The 18,227-nt window shown below is 35.4% G+C and overlaps 1 protein-coding gene across 1 annotated transcript in view; it reads left to right on the top strand.

Moving 5' to 3' along the window:
* The window catches only part of LOC107092514 (protein kinase C alpha type-like), a 169,015-nt gene that overhangs the window by 141,895 nt on the left and 8,893 nt on the right, over positions 1 to 18,227 (top strand). The window contains exons 6-14 of the mRNA XM_015387035.1: positions 2,742 to 2,898; positions 3,013 to 3,147; positions 4,415 to 4,508; positions 13,157 to 13,297; positions 13,404 to 13,577; positions 13,942 to 14,033; positions 14,692 to 14,754; positions 15,226 to 15,364; positions 17,415 to 17,495. Of these exons, the coding sequence (XP_015242521.1) occupies positions 2,742 to 2,898; positions 3,013 to 3,147; positions 4,415 to 4,508; positions 13,157 to 13,297; positions 13,404 to 13,577; positions 13,942 to 14,033; positions 14,692 to 14,754; positions 15,226 to 15,364; positions 17,415 to 17,495 (1,076 nt within the window). The remainder of the gene's footprint in view (positions 1 to 2,741; positions 2,899 to 3,012; positions 3,148 to 4,414; positions 4,509 to 13,156; positions 13,298 to 13,403; positions 13,578 to 13,941; positions 14,034 to 14,691; positions 14,755 to 15,225; positions 15,365 to 17,414; positions 17,496 to 18,227) is intronic.

An 18,227-nucleotide genomic window follows, 5' to 3' on the forward strand; every position in this document is an offset into this window, starting at 1 on the left:
TGACTCGTCTGATCGCTACTCCACTGATAGTGGCTTTTCATACTTGTTGTGCACGCGCATAACTCTGGGTGGACCTAGTTAAAATTGATTAAACTAATTGGTAGCAACTGTTGTGAAACCGAACACTCAGTGCCTGACTTTTGGCTAGATCAATTTAGAGTTGCAGAGAGTTGAATCTGAATTTGTTAAACCTGCTTCAGGTATATCTTGTCAATCCTTCTACAGCAGTGGCAAATAAAGTGGAATCTAGCAACAAGTGGAGAGCAATATTACTGATATATGGAACTGAAACTTAAATCTCGATTACAATGCAAAATGTAGTTGACAATAAATAAATTGATTGACTGATTTTTCAAATATAAACTTTATATTGGAAGAATGATCACCTGCTCTCTAATTTGGGCATCATGCATTTCTTGCTACAATTCAACAGCAATTCACACTGTTGCTCAAAACAAAATCACAAAATCTGCAACACATTTTTTTGCCAGTAAAAATGACTTCAAGGATTTTTAGAGGAGGAAAACATGTATTATCACATTTTAATGTTTTATCAGATAAGGTTTTAATATTTTGATCAGTTCAGATGTATTGCAGTAAAAATCTTGCATGATAGTGGAACAACTGTCCATCAACTCAAGTGAGAATGAAGCCCGTGGAAGTGATAACGAGTGCCTGTCACAAAGAGAATTGCTAAATTCTTGGATTTTTACTACAAAATAAATAGAAATGAAACAACTATTGATTCAAAGTGTCTTTATAATGCTCCAATTTACAACACGTAAATAAAAGGTCAATTTAATGGCATCATAAAAGCATATTCCAAATTAAGTACAAATATTCTAATGTTTCCTGATGGTCAAACAGTTTAGTCAGTTTCAGCTTTTTATTCCAAAGTATTCTAACAAAAACCCAGCAGATTGCATTAAGACACTGACTTACAGCAATTACCTGTCTTTGGTAAGTATGTAGTGAAGTGACAGTGGGGCAGTTGCTTGCATTATGTTGCTGACTTTAGAGTAGTCCCTCATTCTGAAGAGATGATGTGACTGCGGAGAAGAAAGTTCCCTCCATCTTCTCTGACATTGAGGGTGATGATGATGATGATGATGATGATGATGATGATGATGATGATGATGATGATGATGATGATGATGATGATGATAGGGAGCCTTTGATTATGGGGTGAACTGAACATGACAAGGGACATGAAAGAGCCTCACAAAGCTGAGGTGAAAAAAGCAGAAAAACTTGGTAAGAGAAGAACGATGATCTTTGAGTAGTAGAAAGTGATGTTGAAAAACCAAACCGATATAAATCCTAATGAATTTATCTTCTGAAAACAATGCTGCTGAGTTAAAAATGTACGATGGGGTATCAGGACCATACCAACAGTCTGAAAGCTGCATCTTTAAGAGATTAAATTCATAATTATTAGAATCAAGTTATAACACAAAGAGAAAAAAGTTCTAATATTTTGAAAATAAAGTCTAATTATTTTGAGATTAAAGATGTAGCCTATGTCAATGTAAACTCTTACAAGTCTTTTCATCTAATAATGTTACGACTTTAACATTATTACGACCAATATTGTGGTTTCATTCTCATAATGTTACAACTTTAGTCTCGTAGTTTTAAGATTCTTACTACGTATAACCATAATACTCCATTGTACAGAACGGCTAAAAGTTTTATAACTGTTATAAAAACACTCATCGAAGGAGCTTTTAATGCCACTTGATCAAAGAGGTGAAAATTATTCAAATTTATCAACAATAACAAAAGATATGACTTTCAACACAACTGGGTTAATTCTCATTCTCAGCCATCTGAAACTTATTTAAAAAAATTTAACAATGAAGCAGCTCAAAAAATCAACCCATGCCTACATTAATGTTCATAATTAGTGCGACTACAGTATACGGCTAACAGACAGAAGACAGACAGACAGACAGACAGACATACAGATAGATAGAAGGACGGACGACCTTTATTTATCCCAAGCTGGGAAATTGCAGCATAGCAGCAGCATTACTCATAGTGACAGTCACAACAGAATGAGGTAAAAAATAAAATAACATCTAGAAGTATTTACAATTTAAATGCAGTATAAAAATGTATACATAAACAGTATTGGTTAAAATATAAGTAAAATAAATTAAGTATAAGGTACAGTGAACAGATTATAATTCATGTATTATATGGAGAACAGTGTAGCGCCGGTTACTGCATGCTGAGACAAGAGTTTATTTTTATTGTACAATCTGATGACATATGGCAGGAAGGATTTCCTGTATCTTTCCCTTCGCCAGCAGAGCTGGAGCAGCCTTTGAGAGAAGGTGCTCTGCTCTCTGACCACTGCCTGATGGAGAGGGTGCTGATCATTGTAAATGATCCACTCCACCACATCCTCTGGTGGAGTGGATATCATCTGGGATATCATGAAGTTTAGATTTCTGTTCTAGTACAGTAGAGTGCCTTTTACCAAGTCATCCTCCTTTCCCTCTGTCTTTCTCAGTAAATATATAAATTCTAATTCATTTTTACTCATGAATTGAACTATAATTGTAGTTTTGCATTGTGCACGATTGGATTCAGATTCCATAGCACATTCAATAGATACACTTTTGGCTATTGATCATGTAGATGAGTTCAATAACTAAAACTACCTACGATGCTTTCCTTTGCTGCTAAGATTAATGTGTGTAAAATCCACCAATCTGTCTATATTTTCCTTCCAGTGGGTGAAGCCAGGAATCTGATTCCCATGGATCCAAATGGTTTATCAGACCCCTATGTCAAACTCAAGCTCATTCCAGACCCAAAGAACGAGACCAAACAGAAGACCAGGACCATCCGTTCCTCTCTCAATCCCTGCTGGAACGAGTCCTTCACCTTGTGAGTCAGTTTGATCTTTTAGAAAATCATTTAAAAGCTTCCTGTAAAATCAAAATGCAAAGATTTAACTATGAATACATTTTTGATTGTGTGTGTGTGTGTGTGTCTGTACAGTAAGCTGAAAGCATCAGATAAAGATCGACGTCTGTCAATTGAAGTATGGGACTGGGACAGAACCACCAGGAACGACTTCATGGGCTCTATGTCATTTGGGGTTTCTGAGCTCATCAAGGCTTCTCATTGTGGATGGTTAGTTTCCCCGATAGCCTAAAAAATTTTTTATATATTGTTCAATTGCTTGCTGCTTTAAATTCATATTTTTGTAGCATTTACCTCCACGCTAAAAAGAAATAATTTTGCTCCAACCCTTCCATATCTTTCAATAAAAGATTTATTTCAAATTAATAGTTTATCCTTTAAATGTATTGTGGGGGATTTTCCCAATTTTTTTAAAAGACCAACCCTCTTCACTTAAAAAAAAAAACAAAAAAAAGCACATGCATGTCCCTGTACCAGTTCTGGAGTAAGAACGCCTTTTAAAGTCGTGCAAGAGCTTGCACAAGCCCATTTTTTTCCTCACGCATGCTCTGTTTAAAAGTTGCTGCTCTCATAGTGGAATTTATACAGTAGCAAACTCAGTTAACTGACCGTTTGAACAGATGATCACTGTTTTTTGGTCCCTGTAGGTCACGTAACTCCTCCTCCACTGTGTGGTACCTGCGCCATCTTTGTTTTTAGTCGCCACTGTCGGTAGTGAAAGCCTGTTATAACAGTGGGCCACTCTGACGGTAAATCCCATAATGCTTTGCGAGGAGAGCTCTCCGCGCAAAGCATTCTGGGACATATCTGTCTCTTCTGAGGCCTTTCTTCTCCTCCTTTTTTAGACCAGTTTCAGTCCATAAAAGACAAACTTGGCACAAAGTTCCAGTTTGATTTGACATTTGTTACTTTTTCAGGTAATTTACAACATAATGGAAACAGAAGAACACCAATTTTGTCTGTTTTTAATTAACACAATCATTCTTTAATCATTTTAAACCCCGTGTTTGGTATGAAGATAAAAGAATATCTAAGAAACAACCTGTTGGAGACAATTGCTTCTCTCTGTAGATCTGCTGTTTCCCACTTTGAAGCAAGATTAGCATTCCTGCTTTAGCTTAAACAGCTTCTGCTCAAAAGGAAACTGAGGAAATACAAGAGTGTCAAATGTTGGCAGACAGCTTAAAAAATACTATTGTTTGGGTGTTTAGCTGCAGTCTTTCCTATAAATGACACTTCATTAGACCTTAATTAGAAGCAAGCTCAATGTAGCAAAAGAGTAGAGCCCTGCAAACATACAGAAAATAGAAATCAAGTACTTGTAATTAAAAAGAGCAGAAGCATAAAGACTTAAGTGTGAGTGGGAGGACAGATGGGAGAATTCAAAGATTAATTGGAATACATTAGTCTGTATGTTCAGGTATGAAAGAATATTGCTAAAGAAATAAGATTATCTCGCCCCTTTCTGCTCTGTTAGGTACAAGCTCCTAAACCAGGAGGAAGGAGAATATTACAATGTTCCCATTCCTGAGGTAGACGACGTCAATCTGGAGCTTCGACAAAAGTTTGAGGTGGGCAGCCATTTCAGTTTTTTTTTTTTTTTTTTTTTTTTAAAGAGAAAGGAAAAAAATAATTTTCAAATGTCTTTTTCAGCTGCTCATATGGGCTTTAACAAATAAGGTCCTTCTCTTTCTTGTCGCTATGGAAACATCATCCTATACCCTTATTTTCTTTTATCAAGTGCTACAGAGATGGTGACAAAAATGAAGTAAAATACTTAGAATGGAAGCTGTTCTTTAGATTATCTGTTATTTTAATTTTTTTTTTTTTTGCAAGTGTGAGTCAGTCCTGCTGCAGATTAATGTGGGAACCCGGTATAAAATGTCTTAAGCAAAAAGGCATCTACTCTCAATCATAGACACACCATTAAAGTTTCATTAAACTTGCATGTAACAAGTTGCAGCCATCTTGACATTTAGGGTTGTCACTACTGATAACCTAGATAGATGCAAAAATATTGAGGTCACTCACTGAAACATATCTTCTCAACAAGTTATCATACATATTATCCTTATAAGATAATGATGATAATAGATTATTGGATATAACTCTGACCTTTTCTAAGATGAGCCTATTTATCACTGCAGGCTGACGTCATTGATTGAACTTTAAGAGCTTCATTTGTTTTGTCACAAGGCTGTACCATAGATTCCTTTCCTACTACACATTTATACTCAATATTATAGTGACAAAATAAACCAAAATGATATCAATCCCAGTTATATAATGGATCGTGTACGGGGGTTCCCTGTTATGTGGCTGTGCTCAATCTAGGGGATATAAGTTTGAGTAAAAAATGCGTTGAAATAAAGACAATTATGACGTGAAAAATTTGCCCATTTCTTATAGTCACCGGCTACTAGGTGGTTTGAGGACTAAAATTGATCTTGTGACCATTAAAGAACTGTAAGCAGCATTGATAGGAAGGTTCAAACCTCTGTAATACCCCTAACCAAGGTTCTATAAAAACATTAGTGACCTACATTTCAGCCATTAAAGCTCTGATTTGGTTTAACTCTGCTTTAACATTTTGGAACTATGGTAGGACTGTATACTTTGGTCAGATGAAAACTGAGATTTTAACAGCAAACAATAGTTTTTTTCATATCAAACCACAAATAAGTGGATGAAAAGGAAACTTAAGCTCACTTTAAAGTACAGAGGTGTATGTATGGTACTATGGGCTCTCTCTTTTAAAGTCTATGGTTTCTTGTAATTGTTTTTTTTGTTTCTTTTTGGGGGTAATTTCATTAAGGAGCCCCATTAGCTTTTGCCAGGGCAAACAGCTAGTCTACTGGGGCCCAAATTAAAGGCATTCAATAAAAAACACAGTCACAAAATATTACATTTCCAAAAATTTCATTTCTTAACAAATAGTTTAGAAATGATCAGAGAATGCACAAAAAAAAAGTAAATTAAAACACCCAATAAAACAAAAACACTTCAGGGCATCAAATGGAGTCTCAGAATTTTTTAAAAAGATTATTTGCTACAACTGCAGCAGATGTATTGAGGTAGATTATTCCAAAGACGTAATGATCTATATAAATAAAAGGAATCTTTAAAGCATTGGTTTTTGGACCTGGTAAAACAAGCTGCCCTTTACGGGAAACTCTAGTGTTGATCATGAACAGAAATACTAAAAACAATTTTTGAAACGATAAAAGCTGGAACATTACTACTAAAAACTGACTTAAACAGCATAAGTGCATAAAAAAGCAGTTTATTCTCAATTGTAAGCCAGGAAAGGCCCTATTTAAATATTAATAAAGGGAGAATGACTTCTCATTTTATAACCAAGTCAACAGAGAAATTGTTCACTAGCATAGAAAAATCAACTTTTGCTAAATCCATAGACCATAATCCTGCAGGAAAAGATAAATGATCATATGTAGAGTTTGCTCATAGAAGAGCTGCCAAAAATAATTTTATCGGTATACTATAACTTGTCATGTCATGGAAAAGTTAGGTACTTGTTTTTCTTTTTTTTGGTTGTTGTTTTTCCAAAAGGGAGTTTTATTGAAGGTGGAGCAGTAAATGGCTACTTTGATTGTATTTCCACTGAACAAGTAAAAAAAATAGATAAAATTAGAACAGGTTTCCGTGCAAAATGATGCAGCTGCAATAAAGATGCATTTATTTTAAGGGTTTAAATCTCTACCAGGTATGACTTTAAATGGCACTGGATGCTTAACAGAGCTTACATACTGTAGATCTGAAAGACTGAAAATGTTGCACCTAAGTTTAAGGGGGCCTCCTATCTGGATTCAAGACTGGTCACTTTCATTGATTTTAGAGGTTTAACCCATTCACATGCCTTTTTTCAAAACATTTCCCACAACATATGGAGACTCATTTCTGCTTTCCTGCAGTCTCTCTCTTTATTACTTCTCAACAAAAATAAAATTTGAGAGAGTCTATAGTCTATTGAATTGATATCTGTTGTTAAGCGAAATTTTCACCTGCTTCTCATGTTTTTTTAATCACTAGAAAAATAAACTTGCAGAACCTTCCCATTGCATCTAAAGGACACACTGTAGCCTGTTATTGCTCTCTAGTGGTTGCTTTGATAACTGCAGATCAGTGAGGTTGCTTGTACAGAATCCAATCTTGATTAAAACTCACATCCTCTCCATATACCTGAGTTTATTTACTGGGGTACTATAGCGAGGAGTTCAGAACTTGTTGGGACTTATGCAAGAAGCACAAGAATTGTGAGAGACAGAAGGTAATTTCATGGAACTCCAACTCTTAAGGTTGGTGTGTTGTTGAAATGATTGTGTGTGAGGGGTACAGGGTTTAATACTAAATGTAAATGCCTTCTTCTCACAGCACTCCCTCAGGAACTGAGTATTAATTTGCTTCTTTTCTTCATACTGTACGAACCGACCAACCTTGGCTTTCTTTGTCGCTGACATCTTCACACAACCGCTGGTTGCCATGGAAACTAGGGTTGGGATGCAAAAGATGTGATTTTTTTTTTTTATGGTTTAATATTTTCTAGTCATCAGAGTAATAACTTCATGTTTTTGCTGGTGTGTGTCATTCAGACTTGCACACTTAGGTTAATTGTTTAGCCCACTAATTGGTGAGTCTCTTCTCTCTTCTAGGCCTGCCAGTTAAATATCCACTATCTCAAGGTAGCTCCCCTGCCTGCTGCTTCTGTTTCTCTCGTGTTTTTCGGCTTGCTTTTCACTTATTCCCCTGCTGTACTGGGATTGTTTGTGGATTGTTGCTTGGACTCCACAAATTAATCTGATTTACTAACAAAGGCCATCGTGCAAAGAATACACCTGCACCTTACTCATTTGTTTTTGTTAATCATATTACAAATGTATGCACTGTTTCTGTCAGATAATGATGATAGAATATAAAATTGAATTCTGTTATGAGAGGAAATTCAAAATGGTCAAAATGAAAGATAAGATATTATTGTACCACATTTGTTTACATTCAAAGAAGCTCACAATTTGTTCAAAAGTACTTAAAGGATGAATTTTCAAAGCAGATTTGAGGTCCTAGTTTCTCAGCAGCAATCAATGACAAAGATGATTTTTAGAATAACCAACAGGCAAAGGGTGAGGATACAGTTTGTACTATTCCTACGAGATGATACTGGTTTAACATTTTTGAAGAGCTACAGCTTAAAGCTTAAAGGTATTGTAAAGGATTTTTTAAACGACCCGCCCTCTCCACTTTAAAAAAAAAATGCACGAGCCCGTTCCTTCTCATACACGCCCTGTTTAAAATGTGCTGTTCTCATAGCCCATACAAACTGTATCCACATACAGCGGGGGCTATATAGTGGACTTTAAAGTAAACTCAGTTAACTGGCCGTTAGGACAGATGATCACTCCATTGTATACGTTATTCCTCCTCCACCGCGGGGTGCCTGCTCCATCTTTGTTATTATTTGCCACTGTCGGGTAGCGACAGCGTGTGCAAGTGTTCATGCGCAAAAAAGATAGCTAACGGGGTGAGCAAGCAGGGCGGCCTTACGTAATCATATAACACCAAAATGATTGACAATTAGGAGGACCACTTATTTAGATGATCCACCCTGGAAATAAAAGATCGTCCTCTATACCTTTAAAAGGCACAAGTAATCTTTTTTGTTTATTTTTATGTTCCCCGATTTGGAGGCTTAAAGCTTTTATCAGAATATTTTTTTTGTCCAATACTTAGACATATGTTACACAACATAAAAAAATCAAAACGTTGGAAATAGTGACCATCTTAGAACCATCTCCTATAACTTGGATAATTATGAATACTGCAATTCCCTCTAATCTAAGCCGATTTGCTACACTCATGCACAAGTGTCAGTGTTCCCATTTCCCTCACCTGTGTGACTAAAATACACTTACTTGTACTGGCTAGACATGAAGTTGTTCTGTAAGTCTAATTTTTCTCCAGATAATAGATCTGTTATTCTTGTTAGAGATTAATTACACTACACTGATGCAGCCAAACATTATTCTACGGTGTCAGGGCACTCAACCCATTTAAGTTGGTCTCCACTGAGATTTCTGAAAACATGTAAAAGTTAGTCTAAGATATGTATTTTTTCTAAGTTAAAAGACTAATTACCAGACAGTAGGTGCAGTTAATTTAGCTGTTGCCCATTTGACTCAGGCACAGAGAAAAATAACAACAACAACAACTCAGGGTTGTATTTATTTAACATGCTAAAAAGATGCAGGAAGAGAGCTTGATTACCGATTTAATTTTATCTTTAAACATTAGAAGATATTTATAAAAACAGGATACATGATGGATAAAAAAAATAGATAATATACTGCACACACAGAACTGATCCAATAATAATGCACTGATCCACTGGTTTCTGTGGTTTATCACAGAGTTGGAAACATCTTCATCAACTTTATTCTACAGAGTTCATCCAAGTTGCCGAGACAAATGATCTTTGCTGTGGAATAGCTCACTATAACCATCATCTGTGTCAACAATAAGCAGCACACATCACCCCCTAAAGTATCTTTTTTTTTCCACAAATGCAATACATTAACCTATAACTATCAACAGAACAAAACAGCATAAGGTGAATTAAAGAGACGGTACAGAAACAATGGATTCACCCTTTTGCATTTTTTTTTTTTAGGGTGTGACTAAAATGTTTGTATCATAGATTACTTATTTGCTTTAAACGAAATAAAAGAACTAAGAGGCTGATTTTACATTTTCTGATGTTCCTGGCTTCTAAATATGATGATGTTTGGCCCTTAGTTCAGATTTAACGGACAGTATAAAAGTTTATTGATGTAGTATAAACAGATGATGCTCATAAATATGTATATATCCAGACAGGAACAATCCTAATCAGGCTGTTTCTAACAGCTACACTGCTTCAACTGTTAATACATAAGGACTTCTTATCAAACACATGAAAACCAAACAGCATTGTTGTTAGTAAATTTGTGGTCCTCTCTGGCCTCTGGTTTTGGAGCATCCTTACCTTGGACTGCACAGCCACTGGCCAGCATAGATCCACATCCCCCTCCCCACTGGGTGATTACTGTCCTCCTTCTACTAGTCTGATGAGGACTATAGAAGGCTGTGTGGCCATAAGCATGGAAAAACACTGATTATTGTAACTGCCTGATTGTATATTCACAGGTTCTGAGTTTGCCTGCTGTGTGTGCAGTATGCCGTACGTGTGTGACTCATGTTTGGCTGCATTGCATCTGGTTTGAGGAAATGGTCAAAGTACTGTAATTGTTTGAATTGAAACTATTGATGTGGGTTGTGTTAAAAGTTATATAGTTTTTTAAGAAAGATCCCTTCTTTTTACTATTAAAGTTATATCTCAGAAATGACCACTAGGTGTCTCTCAAATAAAAAAGTGCACTCTAATTAGAGGATTTTAAAGACAGAATATCATAAAGAACACTCTTGTTTTTATTTAAAGACATTGCGTATGCTTGGTGTAAGCAACAAAAATATGGTAATGTGAACTCTCTGAGTTGATTCTAAGAAATAGTCAAACTTTCAAAGATTTTTCATCTGGAGAACTGCCATCTGAACTGTTGTTATTCCAAATATTTTTGGTCTTATTTAGAATACTACAGAAGTGATAAGAAAGAGGGAAGAAAAGCTGAAGGGTCAAGAACTGGGAGACTTGAAGTGCCTCATTATGGTCGATGCTTGAGCATTAATGACAGAAGCTGAAATCTGGACCCAATGCAACAGTTAAAGATATAAGTAATAAGCTGACATCTATCGACATTTGATGCTTTAAAAAGGTATTTCAACCACCGGACTCTTTCTCATTCTTTTCAAATTGCAACCACTAATATGTATTCTGTTCATTGGAATTAATATATATTAAAGCAACACAAAGTAGTGCATAATACTGAAGTGGAAGGACAATGATAAATATAGAAGAACGGTGTTCTGCATTCACTTTTGTGGTCTACATAAAAGGCAAAACATTAACTTCAGCCTGCACCCATAGTAACTATATGGTGCAGGCTGAAGTTTTGGTTTATCTATTATAATTATATATATTTAGTGGTTGAAATACCTTTTTAAATAACTATTATTATATTATCAGTAAATATTTTATCTGCTGTTATCTGTCATTATTTATCCTGTATTATAACCACACTAATATATATATATATATATATATATATATATATATATATATATATATATATATATATATATATATATATATATATATATCATCCATACCCTGACTTACCTGTATAATCTTAATTGCCTCCATATTTATTTATTTATTTTGTATCCAATTTTTAATTACTCTCTGTAAATATACCATTCATAGTCCATATAGTTTCTGTACACATGTAAATACATATTTATATCCTGTATAGCACTTCTGGATAGATGTATAGACATTTGTTGCTTTGTACTTGTGACAGTCTAATGACAATAAAGTTGAATTCTATTCTGTTCTAATCTATTTGAGGGATAGATTTTTAGGCAGGTCAGGTCCCCCATCCTAGTAGGGTCAGGGGGATTTCACCCTGCTGTGCAGTTGATGGGTAAATACAATAGTTTGAGCTATTTACAGGGTGATACTAAATGAGAAATGATGAGAAGCAGCAAAAGACATAAGATTTGGGTAAAGGTTGAACTTAATAAACACAAATCTAGAGCTGTGAATTAATGGTTCAAAGCACATTGAATTTTAGGTGTCTTCCTTTCCAGGGACATGCCAAAATACCTACAGCTCTAAATGTGGCAGATGATTTTTGCATTTTTGACACTGGAGGTTTTGATTTATGCAACTCTTTTCAGATTTTACTTTTTACAGAATTTTACAACTAACAATTCTGCACTACTTTTTTGTTGGACATTAAAACACAATCTTATTTGTTGTTAAAAGCATTTTCACTGAATTCTTTTCCAAGACCTTATAGTCAATGTTTATTAAAGCCGTACTGTTAAGGAGCTGCTATGCCATGTCACCTCTGTTGATTAGATTTATTGTGTGGGATATTGAATTTCCTGTTTATCATGGTAACAGCTCTCATTGGCGCACCATTTCTGAGTCATATCTGTCTAATTTTAACAATCTATTTGAAGGTGTTTAGAAAATTAATCATTATCCTAGCATCTTAAAAGTGCCGTCTGACACCTTTACTAAAGGGCATCAACAGTAAGATGCTGCTTAGTCTGAGGATGTCTAAGAAAACAACAACATAGTCAGATGGAAAAAAACAGAAGGTAGTAGGTTCATTATATTGCAAAAGCTGACAAACAATACCCTTGAATATTTTCACTTTTTATCACTTTCCAATTCTAACCTGTGTATTTTATTGGGAGTTTATGTGATTTTATGTCACAAAAGTAAAAGCTGTAAAGCATGGTTTGAGGAAGAGCATGTTAGAAGATTCTCTAGAAAGATCTTGAATCCCATCTGAAGCTGTAAAGAGCCTCCAGAAGGAGCTGGAGGATTGGTATAAGAGATCATAGAGATGGATGAAGAGCACGCTGTGCAGAGGGCTATGTGTTAGCTTGCTTTAACACATAATGTTTTGCATATGAGCAAAGAGGTTTTGGGCATATCTGATCTGATTTGGCCTGCTTCAAGCAAGAGATACGTTTCTTGAAAATCTTTAGCAAGAGCCAGATTTGATTGCATTGACAATGCTCACTCTACATGGGCTGTGAATCTCTGCAGCTCCTGCAGAGTCATTCTTGGTTTCTTGGCTGTTTCTGCGCTCTTTTTGTCTGAGTTGATCGTGGGTTATAACTCTAGTTCTTTGGTTCTTCTTTAAATTCCTACCTAACAATTTTCACTTATCTTGGTTGGTCAGTCTCCTTATAGTATTTTGTAAAATTTGAAATGTTTAGCTGCAATTTAAATTATTTTTTATGATTTTTCTTAACTTAATGGTTTCACTTCTCCTCAAAGACAAGTTATTAAGTTAATCAATTTCAACCAAAATCTTATTTCATGTATTGGATATATCCTTGTTTTGGATCGGCATCAACAGCTTGTCTAACCTTCTAATGGCTGATGCACGTGTCCTGCACTCACTGTTTGTGGAAATCTTGTTTTTTTTTATCTTATAGAAAAGGATAATAAATGTATTTAAAACACCTACATTTAGTAAATGGTGTTTGTAACCTTTTTTTCTATGTTTGTGTGTATTGTATGTACCAGAAAGCCAAGCTAGGCCATGGTAAAAAGGTGATCACACCAACAGACCACCGGCGGTTCAGTCTGCCCTCAGGTAACATGGACAGGGTCCGGCTTAGTGACTTTAACTTTCTGGCCCTGCTGGGAAAAGGCAGCTTTGGAAAGGTGAGAACTCATTTAAGTTATTATAAGATCATCAGCAGAACTTTAAGTTAAACAACCAAAGTTTTGCCTTTTAATAAACTCTCTGGTCCGATCCTATCAAATGCAGGTAATGTTGGCAGAGATGAAGTCCACAGAGGAGCTTTATGCCATAAAGATCCTGAAGAAAGACGTGGTGATCCAGGACGACGACGTGGAATGTACAATGGTGGAGAAGAGGGTCCTGGCACTGAGAGACAAGCCGCCCTTTCTCACACAGCTCCACTCCTGCTTTCAAACTGTGGTAGGTTAAAGAAACAAAATACTTGAGCTTGCTGTCGTCACAGCTAATATAGCTGACATTGCCTCCTGCAGTGACAGCGTGTTCTTACAGACCAGAAAAAAAAACTATTTAAAAGGAAGCAGTGTAACTCTTATTACATTTCTATTTTGTGCTCAGCATTTCTGTACTCTTTCCACTCTTGGCATCCCTGCAGGGAAAATTGAAAGTGCAGGGACAGGCTGAAGATTTTTAAATAAAAACTAGAAATATAAAAATAGCCCTCTTTGCTTTACTTTCTGCTGTGTACTTGTTAAGCTTTTGAAATGATTTACAATAAGAAATCACCTGCTGCACATTTCTTCATCTGCTATTTGTTGTATTATAGGACCGACTTTACTTTGTGATGGAGTACATTAACGGAGGAGATCTTATGTATCATATCCAGCGTATGGGCAAGTTTAAGGAGCCACAGGCAGTGTAAGAAATCTCTCTGAAATATGCACACTCACATAATTTCAAATCACAAATAATATTCTGCAGGCAGCTTCAACCTCCAGATGAACTCTGTTGTGCAGTTGCATGCATATTTAAAAAACAAGGTTTTGAATACTTTATATTAATGTTTTTATACTTTTTTATTACAGATATGAAAACATTTATCGCACATACATAGACATGGTTGAGCTTCTATCATATATTAATAGTGGGGAAAAAAATTTAACTAAAAGAATCAAAAAATTTATTTTCCTCTATTGAAGCTGTTGGTAAAAGAGAACGAAGAGACTTAATTTGGATTAGATTTTTTACTGAATCATTATAAAAGAACACAACCTTGGTTTATTAGTAAAGTTTTAAAGCCTGGTTTATTCATTCAGAAAAACATTCCCCCTACATTGATCTGTTTCTTTAAAAGACATGGAACATCTAAAGAAATATATATGTTCACCAATTAGGTCATTTTGTACAAAGAATAGATCTGTTATTTTGCTTTGTCTCTATATTTTACAATAAATACATTGTGATATTAGACAAGTGAAAGGAAAGTGGAAAGTGGAATCAAAGTGGAACTGAATGCAAAGCAATATAATTGTTAAAATTCAGGTCTTTGTTTTGAAAAATCTTAACTGTTTTGCAGGTTTTATGCAGCTGAAATAGCAGTTGGTCTGTTTTTCTTGCATCGGAAGGGAATAATCTACAGGTGGGTTCTTGGAGTTTTAGATTTAAAAAAACTCTGTGTTTACCATGATGTCAAACACTGACTGTTTAACACGCCCATAGGGAACAGGTAGAGTAGAAGATTAGGAAACAATTTGAAGGAGCGGTAACAAGAAATAATGCTTAGATTTGGTTAGATTTGGTCTGTTTTCATAGTTTTAGAACTTATCAGAGAATCTTTGGAATTAAATCTGTTATGTTTTTTTAGATGAAGGAGGTCAGTAGTAAGAGGTCATGCTTAGATGAATTTTTTCAACTGATCCAAATCCATTAGGCGTTGGTTATAGAATAGTTTGCCTAATAGCTTTATTCAGTTCATTGTCAAATTCAATGCAGCCTTAACTTCATGTTTAATTCATGTCTCATGTCATGATTTTTTCTAAGGGTAACAAAAAGCAATAGGATGTAATAAAAGGTAGTAATGTAAATTCTCATAAAGCTTTTTGTGCTGCAGGGATTTGAAGCTGGATAATGTGATGCTGGATTGTGAGGGCCACATTAAAATAGCAGACTTCGGCATGTGCAAAGAGAACTTGTATGAAGGAATGTCCACACGTACCTTCTGCGGCACCCCGGACTACATTGCACCTGAGGTGAGACGCCCGGGGGGAAAAATAAAGATGAAATTGCCGTTCTCTTTCACACTAAGTATTCTGTTGCCAAGTAAAAACTTTGATGTGCTTAAAAAAATAGATTTAATAAAAACCAGAACAACGGGTCACTCTGCAATCACTGCAAGCCAAATAAGATTTGCAAATCTGCTACTATCACGTGTTGTTAAAATGCTACAGAACTGACTTTCTATCAAATAAGAAAATAAACATTAAGAGTCACTGGATTATTTGGTTTAAAGTATATAAATTACTAAAGCAGTACATAATAATAGAAAACATATACATCATAAAGGGATGGATTATTTGTGATGATGAGCAAATTTTTTTTTAAAGCAGGTTTGTTTTATTCAGGTTGAAGCTTTTTTAGTGTGAATGAATGCAATTATTACATCCTGTTAAGCAGCATAATCATACATTTCTTTTTTAACAGCCTGTATTTTTTAATGCATCTTCTGTTGCTTTAATATGCTTTATGTTTCGAAAGGACCCTTCACATTTATTTCTAGCTAGGTTTAAATGCTTCTTAGACTTTTCGCTTTTACAAAAAAAGATTCATTTTTACTTTTTATAAGCTTACTTTTTTGTGAAATCCTCAGGACTACGTTTTTTTTTCTGCATTAAAGGTTATTTAGATTTGTACATCTGTGCTGTACTTTACTATATTTTGCCCCCATTTCCTTATATAGCCCAAAATGCAGCCACATTTCAGGCTTCTTTCTTTATCCAGGAAGCTTTTGAAGCAAGGTGTAATTTATGAACCATTTGGAAGCGGTAGAAAATGCTACATTTGTGCGTTAAAATCAAATGCAGCTGCAATTTAGCGCTATGCTTGTGCAACTGTGGGGTTATTATGTCTGTGTGTAGAGCATGTGTGGGAGGGAGGGAGGTGTGGAGGGATGGGAAATTGGATGGTAGGAGCTATTGCCTTTGTCACCGCAGCTCAAAATAACTCGCTGGCTTTAATGGGTGGTCTGTTTGATTAGTTGAGATTGGGATTAAAAAAAAGGCTTTTGTTCATTTTTTCTTTAGTATCTTCTATGTAAGACCTCATCTATTCACCCTGTAGTTTTCATATTTACTTCTCTGCAGAAAAATCTAAAAAAGCAATTGAAGAGGAAAATGAAATGGGATTTATGATGCTGTTTCAACCTTTCTTTACAAATGAATTAGGTATGAGGATAATTGATCCCAGTTGCAAGAAAGCAACATGTGAATGGCAGTAAACAGTATCACAACACAATTAATAGCGGTCTGACATCATTAGGTGTGAATGACCTCTTTGCTTCCTACACTGTGGGTGAAGCAGTCTGCTGCTTCAGGCATCCACAGTCTTCAAGGGGTGAACTCACTGTCCATGACTGATGACTGTTACCCTAGTTAACATCCCCTTCTCACCCACCTCCTCAGTGGAGCCCAAAGGACAGTGGATGACGGAGCCCTTCTGATCTGTTAGAAATTCTCCTCCTGTCCCTCTCTGAGCTTCCATATACCCCCTGCTGACCACACCGTAGAACATCACTGATGCCGTACCCAGAACATCACTGGGGTTCTGGAGGCGCCGTTTTGTCAGATCAGCATAGCCTGTCGGACCAGCATACCCATAGTTAATACGCATGCGCAAGACATCAGATTTGTGCTTATCCATGTAGTTTTGTATGAAAAATAGACTTTGAACTCCCTCAACTCACATGTATGCCTTTAGTCATGTACAAAAAAACAATTTAAGGTCAGATCACCATACGCTTCAAAAAAATCACCAAGAAATAAGTAATTGAGTAGTTTTTTTGTACATGACTAAAGGGATCCATGCCCGTTGAGGTAGTTTTAAGTCTAATTTTCATACAAAAACTACAGGGATAAATGGGGCTATACTAAAGGGATAAATAGGTATTGACTGTGGGTATGCTGGGTATGCTGGTCTGACCAGATGTGCTCATCTGACAGAACACCGACATCTGTTCTGTCTGAGGTCTGATGGTAACAAATATATTTATACATTTATGAGGGTTTTGTCTCTTTTGTTTCTTAGATAATAGCTTACCAGCCTTATGGAAAATCAGTGGACTGGTGGGCTTATGGAGTTCTCCTCTATGAGATGTTGGCCGGGCAGGTAAAGCGTTTTTACTCTTCACTGCTTTATTGCAAAGATTTTCAATCCCAATTTTCATCTTTTTTATAAAACAATGATCCAGGATTTTCCTTCATTTATTGAACTCCTCTTATTTTCAACAGTTTTCTGTCTGACTTTTTATATATGGAACCTGTTTCAAGACTTTGATGTTTGAGAAATTGTTCCTGGACTCTTTTTATGTCTGTTTTCGAGTTTAAATATATTTTATTGTAAATATAATCTGAAAAAAAAAGTATTTTTTTAAAAACACATCAGTGAAGATTTGAAAACCTAAAAATTGTAAGAAATACAGTATAGCTGCTTAAATAAACAACTGTTAAACTATGCTAGTTTTGGTGTTTGGTTTGTAACTGTAGATTAAAATCCTATTTTTATGGTTTTACAGTAAATCGATTTTTTATTTTGCTGGATTTTATTTGATGTTCTGTAGTTCAGAATAAAAAATATGTAAAATAGTCAAACCTGAACTAAGTTATTGATAGCTCAAACGTACCGTATAATCATGAAACCCTTGCTGTATTTAACTATTTGTCTGGATTAATATATAAATTTGAGAAGCATAAAAAGTGGTGAAACCTGCAATAAACTTGTCAACATTAAGAACAGAGTTTGAAAACATTGTAGATGGTTGGTGAAAGCAAAAGATTTGATAGAGATAAAATAATTTTAAAAAAGTAAAAGTTGTTATTTTTAATCAAAGGAACATCATGC

Source organism: Cyprinodon variegatus, unplaced genomic scaffold, assembly GCF_000732505.1.
Source record: "Cyprinodon variegatus isolate N-32 unplaced genomic scaffold, C_variegatus-1.0 Scaffold384, whole genome shotgun sequence".
Lineage (NCBI taxonomy): Eukaryota > Metazoa > Chordata > Actinopteri > Cyprinodontiformes > Cyprinodontidae > Cyprinodon > Cyprinodon variegatus.